The sequence below is a fragment of the Stigmatopora argus genome, chromosome 6, assembly GCF_051989625.1.
Source record: "Stigmatopora argus isolate UIUO_Sarg chromosome 6, RoL_Sarg_1.0, whole genome shotgun sequence".
NCBI classification, from domain to species: domain Eukaryota; kingdom Metazoa; phylum Chordata; class Actinopteri; order Syngnathiformes; family Syngnathidae; genus Stigmatopora; species Stigmatopora argus.
In genome coordinates, this window is record NC_135392.1 from 17,718,374 (window position 1) to 17,734,152 (window position 15,779).

General features: G+C 40.0%; 1 protein-coding gene across 1 annotated transcript in view; it reads left to right on the forward strand.

Moving 5' to 3' along the window:
- The first annotated feature begins 2,853 nt into the window (after positions 1-2,853).
- Positions 2,854-15,779, forward strand: part of slc6a11b (solute carrier family 6 member 11b) — a 36,231-nt gene continuing 23,305 nt past the window's right edge. Inside the window, exons 1-6 of the mRNA XM_077603823.1 lie at positions 2,854-3,014; positions 3,181-3,460; positions 4,351-4,485; positions 4,569-4,709; positions 4,788-4,869; positions 13,489-13,621. Of these exons, the coding sequence (XP_077459949.1) occupies positions 3,250-3,460; positions 4,351-4,485; positions 4,569-4,709; positions 4,788-4,869; positions 13,489-13,621 (702 nt within the window). The 5' untranslated portion in view covers positions 2,854-3,014; positions 3,181-3,249. The remainder of the gene's footprint in view (positions 3,015-3,180; positions 3,461-4,350; positions 4,486-4,568; positions 4,710-4,787; positions 4,870-13,488; positions 13,622-15,779) is intronic.

The window sequence follows — 15,779 nt, forward strand, 5'->3', positions numbered from 1 at the left end:
ACGGAATCAATCCAACCCATAAAAAATCGTCAATGATAACCTCATACAATTGAAATTTTATTTTCCTCTAACCCAACGGATTACTTAGTTGTTTCCAAATGCATTGAAAAATGTCCGATGCTTTTTCGAGAAACCTATTACATTGTAAAATACTTATTATAAGGCTTTTATGAATTTGAATTGAGTGTGAGTTTCAATATCAATATCTTTTTAAATAACAATTTCAATAATATGCACAATCATTATGAATCTGTAAATGAAATGGAGAAAATTATACACCTCCTTAATGAAGTACTATCACTCTTTTAACGTTACTCAGATCACAACATAAATAATCGAGTTGACTCTTGTTGGAAATCACACACGGTGGTTGCCAGCCGCTTTGGGTGGCCATACTTTTTATGCAGGCCACTTCCTCCCAGCTTCTAATGACGAGTGACCCTGGCCTGAAGGGATTCTTAGAGACTGGGTCAGGCTTTTAGAGTTAGGGGAGTTCCTTGAGCACTGAGCATATCACGCCTGGAAACCCAGCGAATCGACTTTTGCATGAACAAACATATACAAGCTTTTTAAAAAATTTGAATGCCTGGAGAGCATGCTGTTGTTTCTCGAGCAGCATGTGTGATAGCACTTTATGACAGACTGTTCATCTATCATGAGTGGCTGACATAGACAATGCTCTGTTTTTATATTTTGCTTCTTTTTTTTAAACAAAGGAGTACATTGGTATGCTAGGGTGCAGGGTGACTTCTGCTGAAGACAAAGAACAGTGATTTGGTATGCTGCGAGCAAAGCTGAAAAAGGGAACGAACAAGATTGTTGCCATCAATTGCCAAAATTAAGTGGGGGTCACTATTTCCAACTAGGCCATATACAATAATGAAGTCTTATCTAGTTATGTGCTGTAAACTTTTACATCCCTAATGCTAAACTTCACCATTGCAGGACTCTTGTGTGAATTTTGCTCCTCAAAAATTATTTATTTTTATTTTTTTTGGCTGTTTTTAAATATATTGGTTAGCGTGTTGGTCTCACAGTTCTCGAGTCAAGGGTTCTATCCTAGGTCGGTCCTCATTGTGTGGAGATGCATGTTCTCCTCGGGTATGTGTGGGTTTTATCCAAGTACTCTGGTTTCTTCCCACATGGTAGGCTGGTGGAACAGTCTAAAATCCCCCTAGTTGTCCATCTCCTTGTGTTGTGCAATTGGCTGGCCACCAATTTGGGGTGTCCCTCGCCTGGTGCCCATATTTGGCTGGGACAGGCTCCAGCATCTCCTGCCACCCTTGTGAGGATAAGTGGTTGAATTAATACATAAATAAGCAGTCAAATTTAAAGCATCGCCTATTTTTTAGAGTGCACCTTCCCTTTAAGTATGAAAAAAGAAAACACCCAGTCTACAGACATTTATTTAATCAATTTTAAAAACATTCATTCATCATCCATACCACCCATCCTCGAAAGGGTTGTGGGGGTTGCTGGAGCCTAACTCAACTGTCATCGGGCAAAAGCCAGACTACACCCTAGACTGGTCGCCAGTCAGTCATAGGGCACACAGAGAGACAGACAACCACTCACACTGCCACCGAGCGGGAATCGAACCAAGACTGCCCGCACCATAGTCAGGTGGAAGATCTATTACACCATCGAGTGGCCGTTATAAAAGTATAAACTACATTAATATTGTTTTAAATGAAGTAGATAAGTGTGCAAATAATTAAATAGCGAAATACCTTAACATTGCTAGGTAAGACTACAACTTTTATCAACAAGGTCAACCTAGCTTACACCCATGACCTTTGACTTTATTCACTCATTTTCTGAATTGCTTATCCTCACTAGAGTTGTAGGGGTGCTGGAGCCTATCCCAGCTAAGTGCAGGCACCAGGCGGGGATATCCCAAATTTGTGGCCAGCCAACCGCGGGGCACAAGGAGACGGACAACCATTCACGCTCACACTCATACCTAGGAGCACTATTCAACATGCCTACCCCACATGTTTTTGGAATGTGGGGGGAAACTGGAGAAAACCCATGCATGCCTGGGGAGAACATGCATACTCCACACAGTGAGGACCGACCTGGTATCGAACCCTCAACCCTAGAACTGTGAGGCTGGTGCGGTAACTACTCGGCCGCCGGGCTGCCCATCTGTGACAATATGAGCCTAAAATGTAATCACCTTTTTCGTTTAATCAGAAATAAAATAGATACTCAGGAAATTTTTTGGAATACAATATGATTGAATAACAAGTCGGCCAAATTGTATGCCAAAATTTCCCATGGCGTTCAGATTCACCATTACATTTGTCCAAAGACCTGAGCTTGAAAGCTTAGAAAAATAAATGGGAGGGAGAATAACCAATTTGAGCAACTAATTTCTGCCACTTAAGTTCACTAATGTGTACAAGGTCACACCTTTGCTACATTATGGTCCAGCTTGGCGATGAGATAGCTGCAACATTTCCAGTGTAATTCAAGTTTTGTAATACATATTGTATTTTGTGGTTGAGACCACCTGGACCGCCTATGAAGATAATGCCTTGTCTGTTGACCTTTGTCATATGATTCTAAGGCACAACCCCCTTAGTTTTTGTGAATATTAAAGTTTTTCAAGAATTTGAATTTTGAGGTTCCGACACAAGTTGCAGTTATACTACACCCACCCTTTATTTGTACAGGCTATCCTTACTACGGTACTGGCCAAAATGAGCAGGAGGCGGAGGAACATTCAGACATCCAGTATCCCTTCACCTGCACCATGCCAACCTTCCTCCATGTTTCATCATGTGCATTCACCTCCCTCCCACTATGTGGCTTTAGTCCAAGTGGAGGCGCTTGAGAGAGGCGCTTGGAAAGCAGGAGCGCAGTTGCACACCGTTCTCCGCCTTGTGCACAACACAAACCAGGAATCTTGCATAAACGAGAAATATATTACACATCCAGATCGTCCCTCTTTTCCCGCTCATTGAAGGATCCTAAAGGAACGCCGTCACTGTTTCATTTGAGTCTACTTGGTAAGAACTCTAAATTTTACTTTGCACATTTTTACTTTGCCTTACTCCCGCCAATATCCCACAATTTTGCAGATTCTGTTTTATTCTATGCTTTCATAAGCGAAATGCAAATGAATTGTTAATGAAATGCCACGCTCCACTTCGTCACCGCTCTTATTTTATTTAGGACATAGGGCCGTGCGGCTGCAAGTTCCTTGATTCGGCCGTTGGAGATTCTTAGCAAATCGGGAGCAACATGACAGCCGAGAAGAGCGGGCCGGTTATAAATGGTAAACCAGAGGATGGCAAGGACACTGATGACTCAAGTTCCAGCCTAGACAACAGGGAGTACTACGAGAGAGGCCAGTGGAACAACAAGATTGAGTTCTTCCTGTCTGTGGCTGGAGAGATCATCGGGCTGGGCAATGTCTGGAGGTTTCCCTACCTGTGTTACAAGAATGGTGGAGGTAATGATTATTTCATGTTCACCCAACCCAAACACACTTCAACAACAATAATATTAAACAGATCAACGTGTAGAAAGATCATAATTAAAATATCAAGACAATCAACAAGTAACAAAGATGCAGGCTGTGGTTATTTTTAACATTTTAATGGGATCAGAGGGAAAAACAAACATATCTGATTGTCCTTAAGTCCTCTTCCATGGAGGATGTGTGACACAACAGAGGGCCTACATGGATGTAGCTCAACTTAGCTGGCATCAAGATCTGCTTTCTTAAAACTGAACTCGTTATTGCTACTGATGTTACATGGTCAGTAGGTGAATAAGGACCATAGAAAATACCTTTGCGTACCTCTACCTTAATAAGTCCCAATTACAATCCATGCCAAGGATGAAAATAATTCATTCCACATAACCCAGGAACAAAATTATTGAATAATGTGGCCAATCCGAAAAAGTGAGGGAAATTGTATGCAAGGAATACAAATTGTAGTCAAGGGTTTGCAACTTTAAAGGCATACAACATTACACAAAACAATCGCTGTATGAAATGTAGAAACAGTGGTATATAAACCCACTTGCCTCAGTTGACTATATTATGTACCATTGCAATTCAAGAAGTGACAACTACCATTGACAATTTGTAACCTTCACTCATTACATTTAGCTTGGGAACATACAAAGTAGTTGCATCTGCTGCATTTGCATCCCGGGGGAAAATACTTGGACTTCATCTTGGAATTCAATAATTTCCCCCATGCATTGGATTGCACTGTAAACCGGAATCTTCTAGATTGTGACAAATATGAACTCCTGAAGTAAAATGCTTCCTTCCTCTACCAAACTCAGAAACTTATAAAGGTGTTTTTATTTTCTCTTCTGCGTGTCAAGGTGCCTTCTTTGTTCCATATGTCATCTTCTTTATATGCTGTGGTATCCCCGTGTTTTTCTTGGAGACTGCCCTTGGTCAGTTCACCAGTGAGGGAGGCATCACATGCTGGAGGAAAGTCTGCCCCCTGTTTGAAGGTAACAAATCCTGCTGTTTCACATATCTTCAAACTGAATGCAACCCCTTCTGTTATTAAAAAACACCTTTTCTACATTTTCAGGCATTGGCTATGCAACCCAGGTGATTGAAGCCCATCTAAACGTATACTATGTAGTTATCCTTGCCTGGGCCATCTTCTATCTTTTTAACTGCTTCACCACTGAGCTGCCATGGGCTGGCTGTGGCCATTATTGGAATACTGGTGGGAGAGAGGACCGTCTTTGATCATATTTCTGTATATTTGCCTCAATGAGCCAATGAGATCAATGTGTTTCCACAGAGAACTGTGTCGACTACTATGGAGAAAATGCTACCAACATTACTAATCCCAATGCAACCTCTCCTGTTATTGAATTCTGGGAGTGAGTACAGTACTTTTTTTCATTTAATTTTTAATGTGCAATTGGAAAACTGCATTTCTTTTTGCGACTGTATTTTATATATTATTATTATTTTTACCAAATATCAATCACCTGAGTCCAAGCCAGAAAACATTGCTTGAAAATCTTAGACAGGCTCAGACATCTTTGCTGACCTCATAAGCTTCCCCCATGATGATTAGTCAGCTCTTTTCATATTTGTCAGCAGGGGCCACTAGGCCAGCTGTCTCTTAGCTGGAGTCAAAAGTGTGGCAGCAGATCAACATTTGTCAGCGGGCAATGTTGACCACACTCCCCGTCTCTTTGCCAGTCCCTGTGGTTAATCCATAATGGTCCTATGTTTACAATATGTAAATCTCATAGTCTATGCTGACAGAAAAATCCATTTGCATCAATTATACATAATAAAAGATATTAATTACTTAATTAAGCCTTTGATAACGGGACAAACAACGTGTTCACAAAAATAGCACATTACCAGTCCTTGTTTAATCTTTGCCAACACAAATTCATGTTATAAGAGTGCTTTTGTTAAAAAAATAAAAAATAAACACGTTTTGGTGAATGAAAACCTCACATTAAGGTGAGACATGAGAACAGCGTCAGTAATACTACCATTGTTAAAACTTACTTATTCATTTATTTTCCGTACCACTTACCCTCACAAGGGCCGCGAGGAGTGCTGGAGCCTCTCCCAGCCAACTATGTACACGAGGCTGGGTGCACCCTGAATTCGTGGCCAGCCAATCGCAGGGCACAAAGAGATGGACAACCATTCACACTCATACCTAAAGGCATTTTAGAGTCTTCAACCAGCCTATCAAGCATATTTTGGATTGTGGGAAGAAACTGCAGTACCCGGAGAAAACCCACTTAAGGCTGGGTAGAACATCCAAAATCCACACAGGAAGATTCAAACCTGGGATTAAATTCTCGATCTCAGAAATCTGATGTCAACGTGCTAACCACTCATTCCACCAGGCTGCCATTAAAACTTATTTATTTAAAAAACAAAACAAAAAAATCTAAGTGTGACATTACAGCCTAGCAGAAGCATTTCTCTATATTATGAATATATGACAGTATCCATTCATTTTCCAAACATCTTATCTTCACAAGGGTGGCAGGGGTGCACATTACAGTAATAGATATTCCAGAAATTCCAGCATTTACGTCATATTTGTCGCAAAAAAAAGATGACTGAATTAAGGGTAGGGCTTAGATGTGCACAAATTAGACTTGACATGCATGAAACTGCAAGGTGACAGACAAAACGCCATAATGCAAGACAATGCGGCCGATACGGTCATTTATTTAAAAATAGAGAAAAGATAAACAGATACGGTAAACAAAATGTATTTTGACGTCTAAGAATGAAATTCAAGAAAAAAAATATTTGGCATAAAACTAGAACGCTAAGAACACACTTCCTGGTTGTACTGCTCACCTGACTTCCTTTTTGAATTCGTCTAAATGCAAGTAAAACTCTTTCAGAATGTGCAATCCAGCAGACGATCCTTTCGATTCATACAGAATCTCTGAAATACCACATGGGATGATTTTTCTTAAAATTTTCCCTTCAAAGTAACAAACTTGTACTCCCTATTAAAACTGTGAATATGGAGGTGAAAAATTGTGAATCAGGGGGCATCTAATACAAGGGAAATTGTAAAATGCAATGATTTTAAGGAAATTTTAAGGGTATGGCTTATACAGGGAGGCAGCTAATATGCGAGAAAATACGGCAATTATTTATATTCTACTAATTCCCAAACAGGCGGCCCGGTGGAGCGAGTGGTTAGCACGTCGCCGTCACAGCTCTGGGGTCCTCGGTTCAAATCCAGGTCAGTCCACCTGTGTGGAGTTTGCCTGTTCTCCCAGGCCTGCGTGGGTTTTCTCCGGGTACTCCGGTTTCCTCACAAATTCCACAAGCATGCATGGTAGGCTGATTGGACACTAAATTGCCCCTAAGTTTGGGTGTGAGTGTGCGTGGTTGTCCATCTCCTTGTACCCTGTGATTGGCTGGCCACCGATTCAGTGTGTCACCGGCCTCTGGCCTCGGAGGCATCTTGGATAGGCTCCAGCACCCCCCACGTCCCTAACGAGGATAAAGCGGTTCAGGATATGAGATGAGAGAACAGATAATTCACAATCAAACAACACAATTACATGACACCACACTATACCAGTTCACAATTAATACTGTCAAAACTATGAAAACATTAAATAATATATCTTACTAACTAGAGACCCTTGTTATTTATAGATAATAATCATTTTAATTTGATTGTTGGCTAGTGGCGCGTCGGCCTCACAACTCTGTGGTCCTGGGTTCAAATCCAGATTATATTATATATATATATATATATATATATATATATATATATATATATATATATATATATATATATATGCAAGAGGACAATGACCCCAAACACACATCAAAAGTGGTAATGGAATGGCTAAATCAGGCTAGAATTAAGGTTTTCGAATGGCCTTCCCAAAGTCCTGACTTAAACCCCATTGAGAACTTGTGGACAATGCTGAAGAAACAAGTCCATGTCAGAAACCCATCAAATTTAACTGAACTGCACCAATTCTGTCAAGAGGAGTGGTCAAAGATTCAAACAGAAGCTTGCCAGAAGGTTGTGGATGGCTACCAAAAGTGCCTAATTGAAGTGAAAATAGCCAAGGGACATGTTACCAAATATTAGCGCTGCTGTATGTATATTTTTCACCCAGCAGATTTGACCACTTTTTTTCTGTTCACCCATAATAAAGTCATAAAAGAACCAAACTTCATGATGTTTTTTGTAACAAAGAAGTACCTGTTCCAATCACTCTATCAGAGAAAAATCAGAGTTGTAGAAATAACTGGAAACTCAAGAGAGCCATGACATTAAGTTCTTCACAAGTGTATGTAAACTTTTGACCACAACTGTATATATATACACATATCCTGTAAATTTAAACAAAACAAAAGATAAAAAAGCACTTTTTGGAGCGCTCTAGAGCAATCCAGATAGATTGAAGTGTCCCCATGGTAGCCCACTGGTTGACCACGAGGGATAGAGTAGGTACGTTGGATTTAGCCAGTGGCCTGCCACCAAGAACATGTCACCATGATCAATAGCTGCGTCAGGATCTCCGGGGGTGAATTTGGTGGCAAAGATTTGGCAAGTTCCGTTAAGCTCTGCCACCTCGCATCCTCTGTCAATGCCGTTGCCTAGAGATGCTTTGACAAACAGGAAGCCCAGTGTTGGTTTAACACTACAAATAAACTATGGCAGCATGCTTGCAGACTAGGGCACCTTGAATGTGACACCTGGAGGCCAATGAAAATACGTTGTACGTAGCTGTGGAACATCCCGTTTTTTTTCACTTTTTTATAGAATATATATTAATTTATGCCAAATATAAGCACTGTTTGGGCAACGTGGCTGCCTTTGTTTTTATACTGACAAATGGTTTTCATTGGTCAGCGACAATTTGTTGTTTTTGCATTGACGCCCTTGGTGCGTCTTTAATCCCTAATTTCTCAACTATGTAAATTGAATTAACAAAATAGCATTTACAGAACTACCACACCTGTGACATAGACCATACATATGTAAATAGAATTCAGAACTTTGAATAGAATAACTCTCAGAAACAATACAGCCTGACCATTAGAATAACTGAATAAATGCAAAAGAAATGAAATACTTAAATAACACAAGAAAACTAATAGTTGCATAAACTACCGCATAAATCAGAACATTGTTCATAGCAGATCATCATATCCCATTGATAGCCATGACTAATTATCTTAGTCCATCATTTCACCTAAAATTAAGTTTGCAATGTTGATTCTAAGGAAATTGGAGATGTAATTATTTTTAGAAAATGTTAATACTGTGATATTATTGTTGTTACACACAAAATTATTACTCACACATGTGATTGTTATGTAATAATTTATATTTTTCCATTATCACATTACAAATTACGTATAATAGAAATCACTGTGGGAGTACAACTTTGACAATATTTACTAGGGCTGATTCTGAGGTGTGCTCTAGGAAAAGTATTTCTGTTGAGAATTACCTGTCATAAGGAAATGATTTGAAACAAAATAAATACAGTGCATCTAAGGATTTTAATATCTCAGTTTTTGTTTTACTTTGTCAAATTTGATTGTCTACCTAAGAATGAGAAAGCTAACATGTTGTTAAATGCCAGTTCAATAGTGTTAATACAATGAAAATGTTGCTATAAGCAAGCAACGGAGTAGAACTTTAAGGATATACAAGTTAAACTCATCAAAAGTGTTCCCTCTGAAACTACTGAGATTTGTAAACAAATTGACAAAATTTTATCAACCGGCTAAGGCAGGTGTGGTGAACAAGTTAGACACAAAAAGCAAAAATTTTAAACTGTGAGAGTCAAAGAGCCACACCTCACATCAGAAGCATCATAAAAAATCCAGTCTGCCAAATTATTTTCCTAATATAATTCATATTTTTTTAATAATGGGCCCTGATGAATTTGAGTGTGCTTTAAGAGAGAAAAACAATAAGAGAAACATGAAAGGAGGCAAAAAGCCACAGTATATACAAAATATGATAAGAAGAAAAGCGCTGCATTTTGCGAGATCCGGGTGTTTGCCACCCCTGGGCTATTGTGTCGTTGCTAATGTCAATGTATGACTTGTTAGCCTTTGTCTTTTCTTATTGCAATGCAACATTGTTTTAATAACACAGCAGTGGCGGGTGGTGCAATTTCTGGTAACGCCTTCAACGTATCAATCCAACCCTCAAAAACTATTTTATGGCTATAAAACCTCTACTGCAGCTACAGCTGCGACACATAAAAAACAATCAATAAATTAATGCACAAAATGGGGTAAAATCCACTTCCTAGCAGGATTTCATGATTAAATACAAATATTGGAGCTTTTCAGACATTAAAACCAGGCCAGGGGGTGATTTTCCCGGGAAAAGACAGCGATGAACGTCAATGGCGTACGGGCAAACATTACCTGAAAATGGGGTAAAATCCAGCCAAAAACAGCATTTATTGATTAAATACAATACTGGAGCTTTTTAGACATCAGAACCGGGCCCGGAGTATCATTTCCCCGGTAAAAAGACAGCGATGAACGTCGATACGTCCATACGTGAAATGACAAAAAATGCACTAAAATTAGGTAAAATCCACTTCCTAGCATCATTTATTGATTGAATACAAATACTGGAGTGTTTGAGACATTACAACCAGGCCAGGGGGGTGATTTTTCCCGGGAAAAGACAGCGATGGACGTCAATGGTGAAACGCCCAAAATTAAACTGGGGTAAAATCCACTTCCTAGCAGCATTTTGTGATTAAATACAAACACTGGAGCTTAAATACAAACACTGGAGCTTTTCAGATATCAGAACTTGGCCTACAATTGAAATATTATTTAGGAATATAGCCATATTTGTAATTTTACTCACCCAAAATCATTTTTACACAATATCCATCCTCCTTTCTTTCTTCCTTCTTTCCTATCGCCATCGAAGCTAATGATGAAAATCGAGCCTGTCCTGTCATATTTCCGGCATAGTCCGTTTTGAAAATAGCATTAAATCAACACAACAATAGACTATTTGCTTGTGGAGCTAAGTTAGCGCGCTGAAAGTGCCCCACACACCATTTTCCCGGCTGTAACAGGCTTGCTAGCTTCGGAGTTGACCGCCCTTTCTTAATGATGTCCATTTTTTTCTGGAAAAGTCCGTCTGGAAAATAGCTTTGTGAGCAAACATAATCAATTTGTTTTTGCTTCTGCTTCTGTCGGCCATAGTGGGTGGAGTTTGGGATCTCGGCTGCCTCGGGTACTGCTTTGGACCGCCTACTAGCCAATCATAGTTTGTGAAAGCAATGACATGTCCCAGCCAGCAAAATGCTAACGCCTATGAAAAATCCTTGTGGGGTTGCCAACTCGAAATCTGATTGGTTAAAAGCAACAGTCTAGTTTAATGCAGCAGAGCCCGCAAGAACTGATTGTGAAGGCTTTGAGGCAGATCTGATCTGGCAACAAATAATGGCTGAAATGTGATTGGTTTAATGCTTCAATATGAAAACACACATCTGGAAGCAGTGCAACCAGGGGGAAAAGCAATGAAAGGAAGCTAACAAACCATTTGGAATAATAAGTATTGATGGACAAAATATAATATGATTCAGATATTTCTTAGGCCAGCAGAGAAGGCCTTGAAGGCCCTGACGGCCCGCCACTGTAACACAGCATGATTTTTCATTGCGAAGCGCTTATCTGGCAACCCAAAGTGGAATGGATGCTGTGCGTGTTAATGTTTTTTATCCTGATCCCAGTAGCATTTTATCCACTCGTCTTACATAATGCTCCTTTAACTATGCACTATAGTGGCCCTGCTAGAGAATAAGTTGTAAATTGTGTTTTTTTGGTTTTCTTTTGTTTTTTTCACTCATGAGATACTGCACAATCTTAATTTGAGCTACTGAATGAAAATAATAATAATACCTATTACAATCGGTAGCAGGAGAACCAATACCGTATTTCTCCCAGGCAATTGTTCATCCCTCCATACATTGCATATACAATAATACCTTGAGATACGAGCTGAATGCGTTGCGGGATCGAGCTCGTATGTCAATTTACTCGTATCTCTAATTATTTTTTTCTATAAAAATGAACTAAATACAAATTAATCCGTTCCGACTCTCTGAAAAAACACCAAAAACAATGGAAAAACATTTGTCATAAATCACCAAGTACTTACAAAGTAACAAATACCTATCTAGACGTTATGAGAGATAGATTACTATACACACTTAAAAATAAGTTTTAATCTTACATTTCACTAAATTTAAACCTTCTTGTGCGATAACCGAGGCAAAGATGTTAATGCATTCCACCGCGGCTTTTTAGTCGGAACTACCTGGCTATTCCATTCCTCACAACCGAATGTTCGTGTTTTAAAATTATCGAACCAGCCACGACTCGCTTCGAAGGGTTTCGATAGTGTCTTTTTCAGATGCTTGCTTTGTTTTCAACTCCATGTAGATTCCGAAGGCTTTTTCGCAGGTTATCGACTCGGGCACAATATCTCCAGTAAAAAAATGCAACCCGTACAACCCGGTGCTCGTATATATCTTTACGTGAGGGATATGTGGCGAGAAAGACAGAGCGATGCTGTTCTCCTAAGCAGCCTCTCGCATACTCGGCCACATGGACGGCTGCATCAGAAACCATCTGGTATGGTCGTATCTCAAATTTGTCTCGTATCTCAAGGCAAAAATTTGCTCAGAATTTTCCTCAAATTTCTCGTATGTTGAGACACTCTTATGTCAAGGTATTACTGTACCCCAATTGCAAGTTTGTAACTAAATTAAACATGACTAATATGCAACTAGACGGCCCAATGGGAGAGGGGTTAGTGCATTGTCCTCACAGTTCTGAGATCGAGGTTTCAATCCTAGGTGCGGACCTTCCTGTGTGGAGTTTGCGTGTTATCCCCCGGCTTGCGTGTTTTTTTCCAGATACTCCAGTTTCCTCCCACATCCCAAAAACAATCATGGTAGACTGGTTGAACACTGTAAATTGCCCATTGGTATTAGTGTAGGCGTGAATGGTTGTCCCTTGTACCCTGCAATTAGCTGGCCAATTCAGTGTATCCCCTGCCTGGTGCCTGTGGTAGGCTCCAGTAGCCCCAGCGGCCCTAGTGAGATTTATCGGTACATAAAATGAATGAAATAATGATGTGCAACTAAGTTTTTTGGCAAAGCTTTAGACCAGGGGTGGCCAAGTCCGGTCTTCGAAAGGCCCTATCCAGTCTGTGTTCCATATCTCCCGCCTCTTCCACACCTGAATCAAATGATCAATTCATCAGCAAGCTGTCCAGAAGCTTGATACCGATCTAATTTATTTGATTCAGGTGTGTTGGTGGACGGAGATATGGAAAACCCCACCCCTGCTTTAGACCATAGGTCTCAAACTCATTCCAGAAAGGGCCGAGTGGTTGCAGGTTTTCATTCCAACCCACCAAGACAACAACTTTTCACCCATCTGTTCTCTTACAACTGTAATGAGTTGATTGCAGTCAGGTGCTGCTTCTTCCAGCAGACCTCCTTATTAGCCTAACTGTCTGCATTTTTTCAATAGGGAGGAAAACCTGCGCCCACTTGGCCCTTTCTGAAGTCAGTTTGATACCTTTAGACTTTCTCTTCCACATATCACAGCAGTAGCCTGCTTCAATAGTTCCAGAATTCTTCATTTTATTGTGTTATAAGGGAGCAAAGATCTCTTTGTGGATACTGTTCTTCATAAATCATAGAAGTGAAAATCACACGTTAAATCAGATTATTATGGGCAACTTCTACTTTGTCAAAATGAATAATAGATATGTGGCATTACAAAACAACAGTGGAATGAGAAATGTAATTTATTTATTACATTTAAGCAGCTTGAAAAAGATCCAACTCAGAGAGGATGCACAAAATGTACTATTTTCACTCTTTTTCATGGAGAAGTTATCTTTATTGAATTTTACTGAAGTATCATAAACTTTTAGTAATCGATCTTTGTTTGGGCCCATACAGACGGAGAGTCCTGCAGATATCTGATGGCATTGAACATGTAGGGGGTATGCGGTGGGAGCTTGCCATGTGCCTGGCGCTGGCCTGGTTTATCTGCTACTTCTGCATCTGGAAAGGTCCCAAGTCAACGGGCAAGGTGAGTTAATATTGATGATAATATACTGACAAATTTTCCTCACCCATAAATTGATAGATTGACATTTCAATTTTAATAAGGTGTTTGAGAGCGCATAAATGCCTTGAACTTACCAATAAGCACAGCCAACAGTTTTTTGAAAACATTTTCAATTACCAATGAAGTTGGCAGATTGGAGTAACAGGGGTGGCCAAACCGGTCCTCGAGGGCCACTGTGGGTGCAGGTTTTTGTTCCAACCAATCCAGCACAGACACTTTGACCAATGAGATTTCTGCAGAAAACAAGAAGCACCTGATTGCAATCCACTGATTGCACTTGTAGGACAGCAGATTGGTGAAAAGGTGTCCTCTTGATGGGTTGGAATGAAAACCTGCACCCACTGTGGCCCTTTATGGAATAGTTTGCCCACCCCATCAGAAGAATGTAGAAAAGGGGTTGCAAAAATGGCAACAACAAAAAGAGTAAAAAAGAGGTGTGTATGAAGGTAAAAATGAATAGGTTCACATTCTACAGTATAGAGGGAAAACAAAGCAACTAGGCGGCAGTGCTGCTTTCACCCTAAAGTGTCTTTTGTCTGTCTCTGAAGTAAAGACGGGAGAATGCTCCTTCATGGCTAGGCTTTAGCAGCCGGTCCAAGATTGATTTCTGTATTCACTGGAGGAAAGGGGAGCGTTCATGAGCAGCATGCAGAGCATATCCTCAGCCTCTCCCTCCCACGCTTTCTGGTCCATAGACGACCCCATTCAGCTGCAACACCACTAAGCTGTTTGCTTTGTGACGGTGTTTGCAAGCCATTCTCACATTTAAGCCCTCCCTTTAAGATTTACCACAAGGCAGGAACAACTTTGACCCGTAAATTTGTGCTGGTTAAAATGTTTACCCGTAGTGAGGTAGAGGCAATGTGCAGTACTTCAAAAGTTCACGCACGGAGAGAATACCGCTCTCTTGTCACCCGAAACATGGAGCAGCGAGGGATGAAAGAGGTTTACGATGTGTAATCTTTGTATTTGTCAATTTGAAAGGCGCCAGCTGTATGGCAGGAGACAGGTTTTCCCACACTTTTTCTGTCGTGCATGTTAGGATTAGGACCGTTTAAAGTGTACAGGCTCAAAAGGTCTTTAGTATTAACATGTTACATTTCTTTCTTCTTTACAAATGTTTGAATAAATAAAAAAGTCAGCCTGGAATTTAATGTCTTGCTTCATTTAGAGCAGGGGTCTCAAACTTGCGGCCCGCGGGCCAACTGCGGCCCGCGGGACGATAATTTGCGGCCCCCGTCTTAATATGAAAGATCGATTTTTTTTAAAAATTTTTTTTTTTTTTTTTTTTTTTTTTTTTTTTTTTTTTTTTTTTTTTTTTTTTTTTTTTTTTTTTTTTTTTTTTTTTTTTTTTACCCCTTTCCCCATGATGGCGCCGTTTAAGTGGCAGCCAGTGGCAGTAGCTCTGTCCACTCATGTTTTTCTTGTTTTACAGCATGTTTTACATGAAAAATTAGAGGGAACATTGACATGCACCTGCTTGTGGCAGGTGTGATACTGGTGTGCCGATAGCGAGCAATGATGATGTCGTGACCGGATGATTCGCCTAAAGACGTTTCGCCGACGGACGTTTGACAGACGGACAGGTCGTACTAGTATTTGTTAGTTTAATGATTAAATACAAATACTAGTATTTGTATTTAATCATTAAACGCTGTTTTCAGCTGGATTTGACCGAATTTGAGAGCATTTTGAGCCGTTTGGCGAATGGACGTCTATAGACGTTTTTTTGCCTCCATCGCGATATCATCCAGTATTTGTATTTAATCATTAAATGCTGTTTAAGGATGGATTTGACCCGATTGCTGTCATTTTACGGCTCGGTTCTGCTACATCTGCCTGCCCAAGAGTGCTTATTCCCGGACTGCCATTGATGGTAGACGAACATTGATTTTTACTATGATTGGATTGGATTGGATTGGATAACTTTATTCATCCCGTATTCGGGAAAATTCGTTGTTCCAGTGGCAAGAGGGTGAGGATGCAGGAATAGGAAAGGCATTTTAGACATAAATAGATAGGTAATAAGTAGGTCAAGAAATAAATACATGAATAAATATATAATTAAGTAAGCGTGTTGCTTAGGACATATATACATACATACACATAAATGTACATG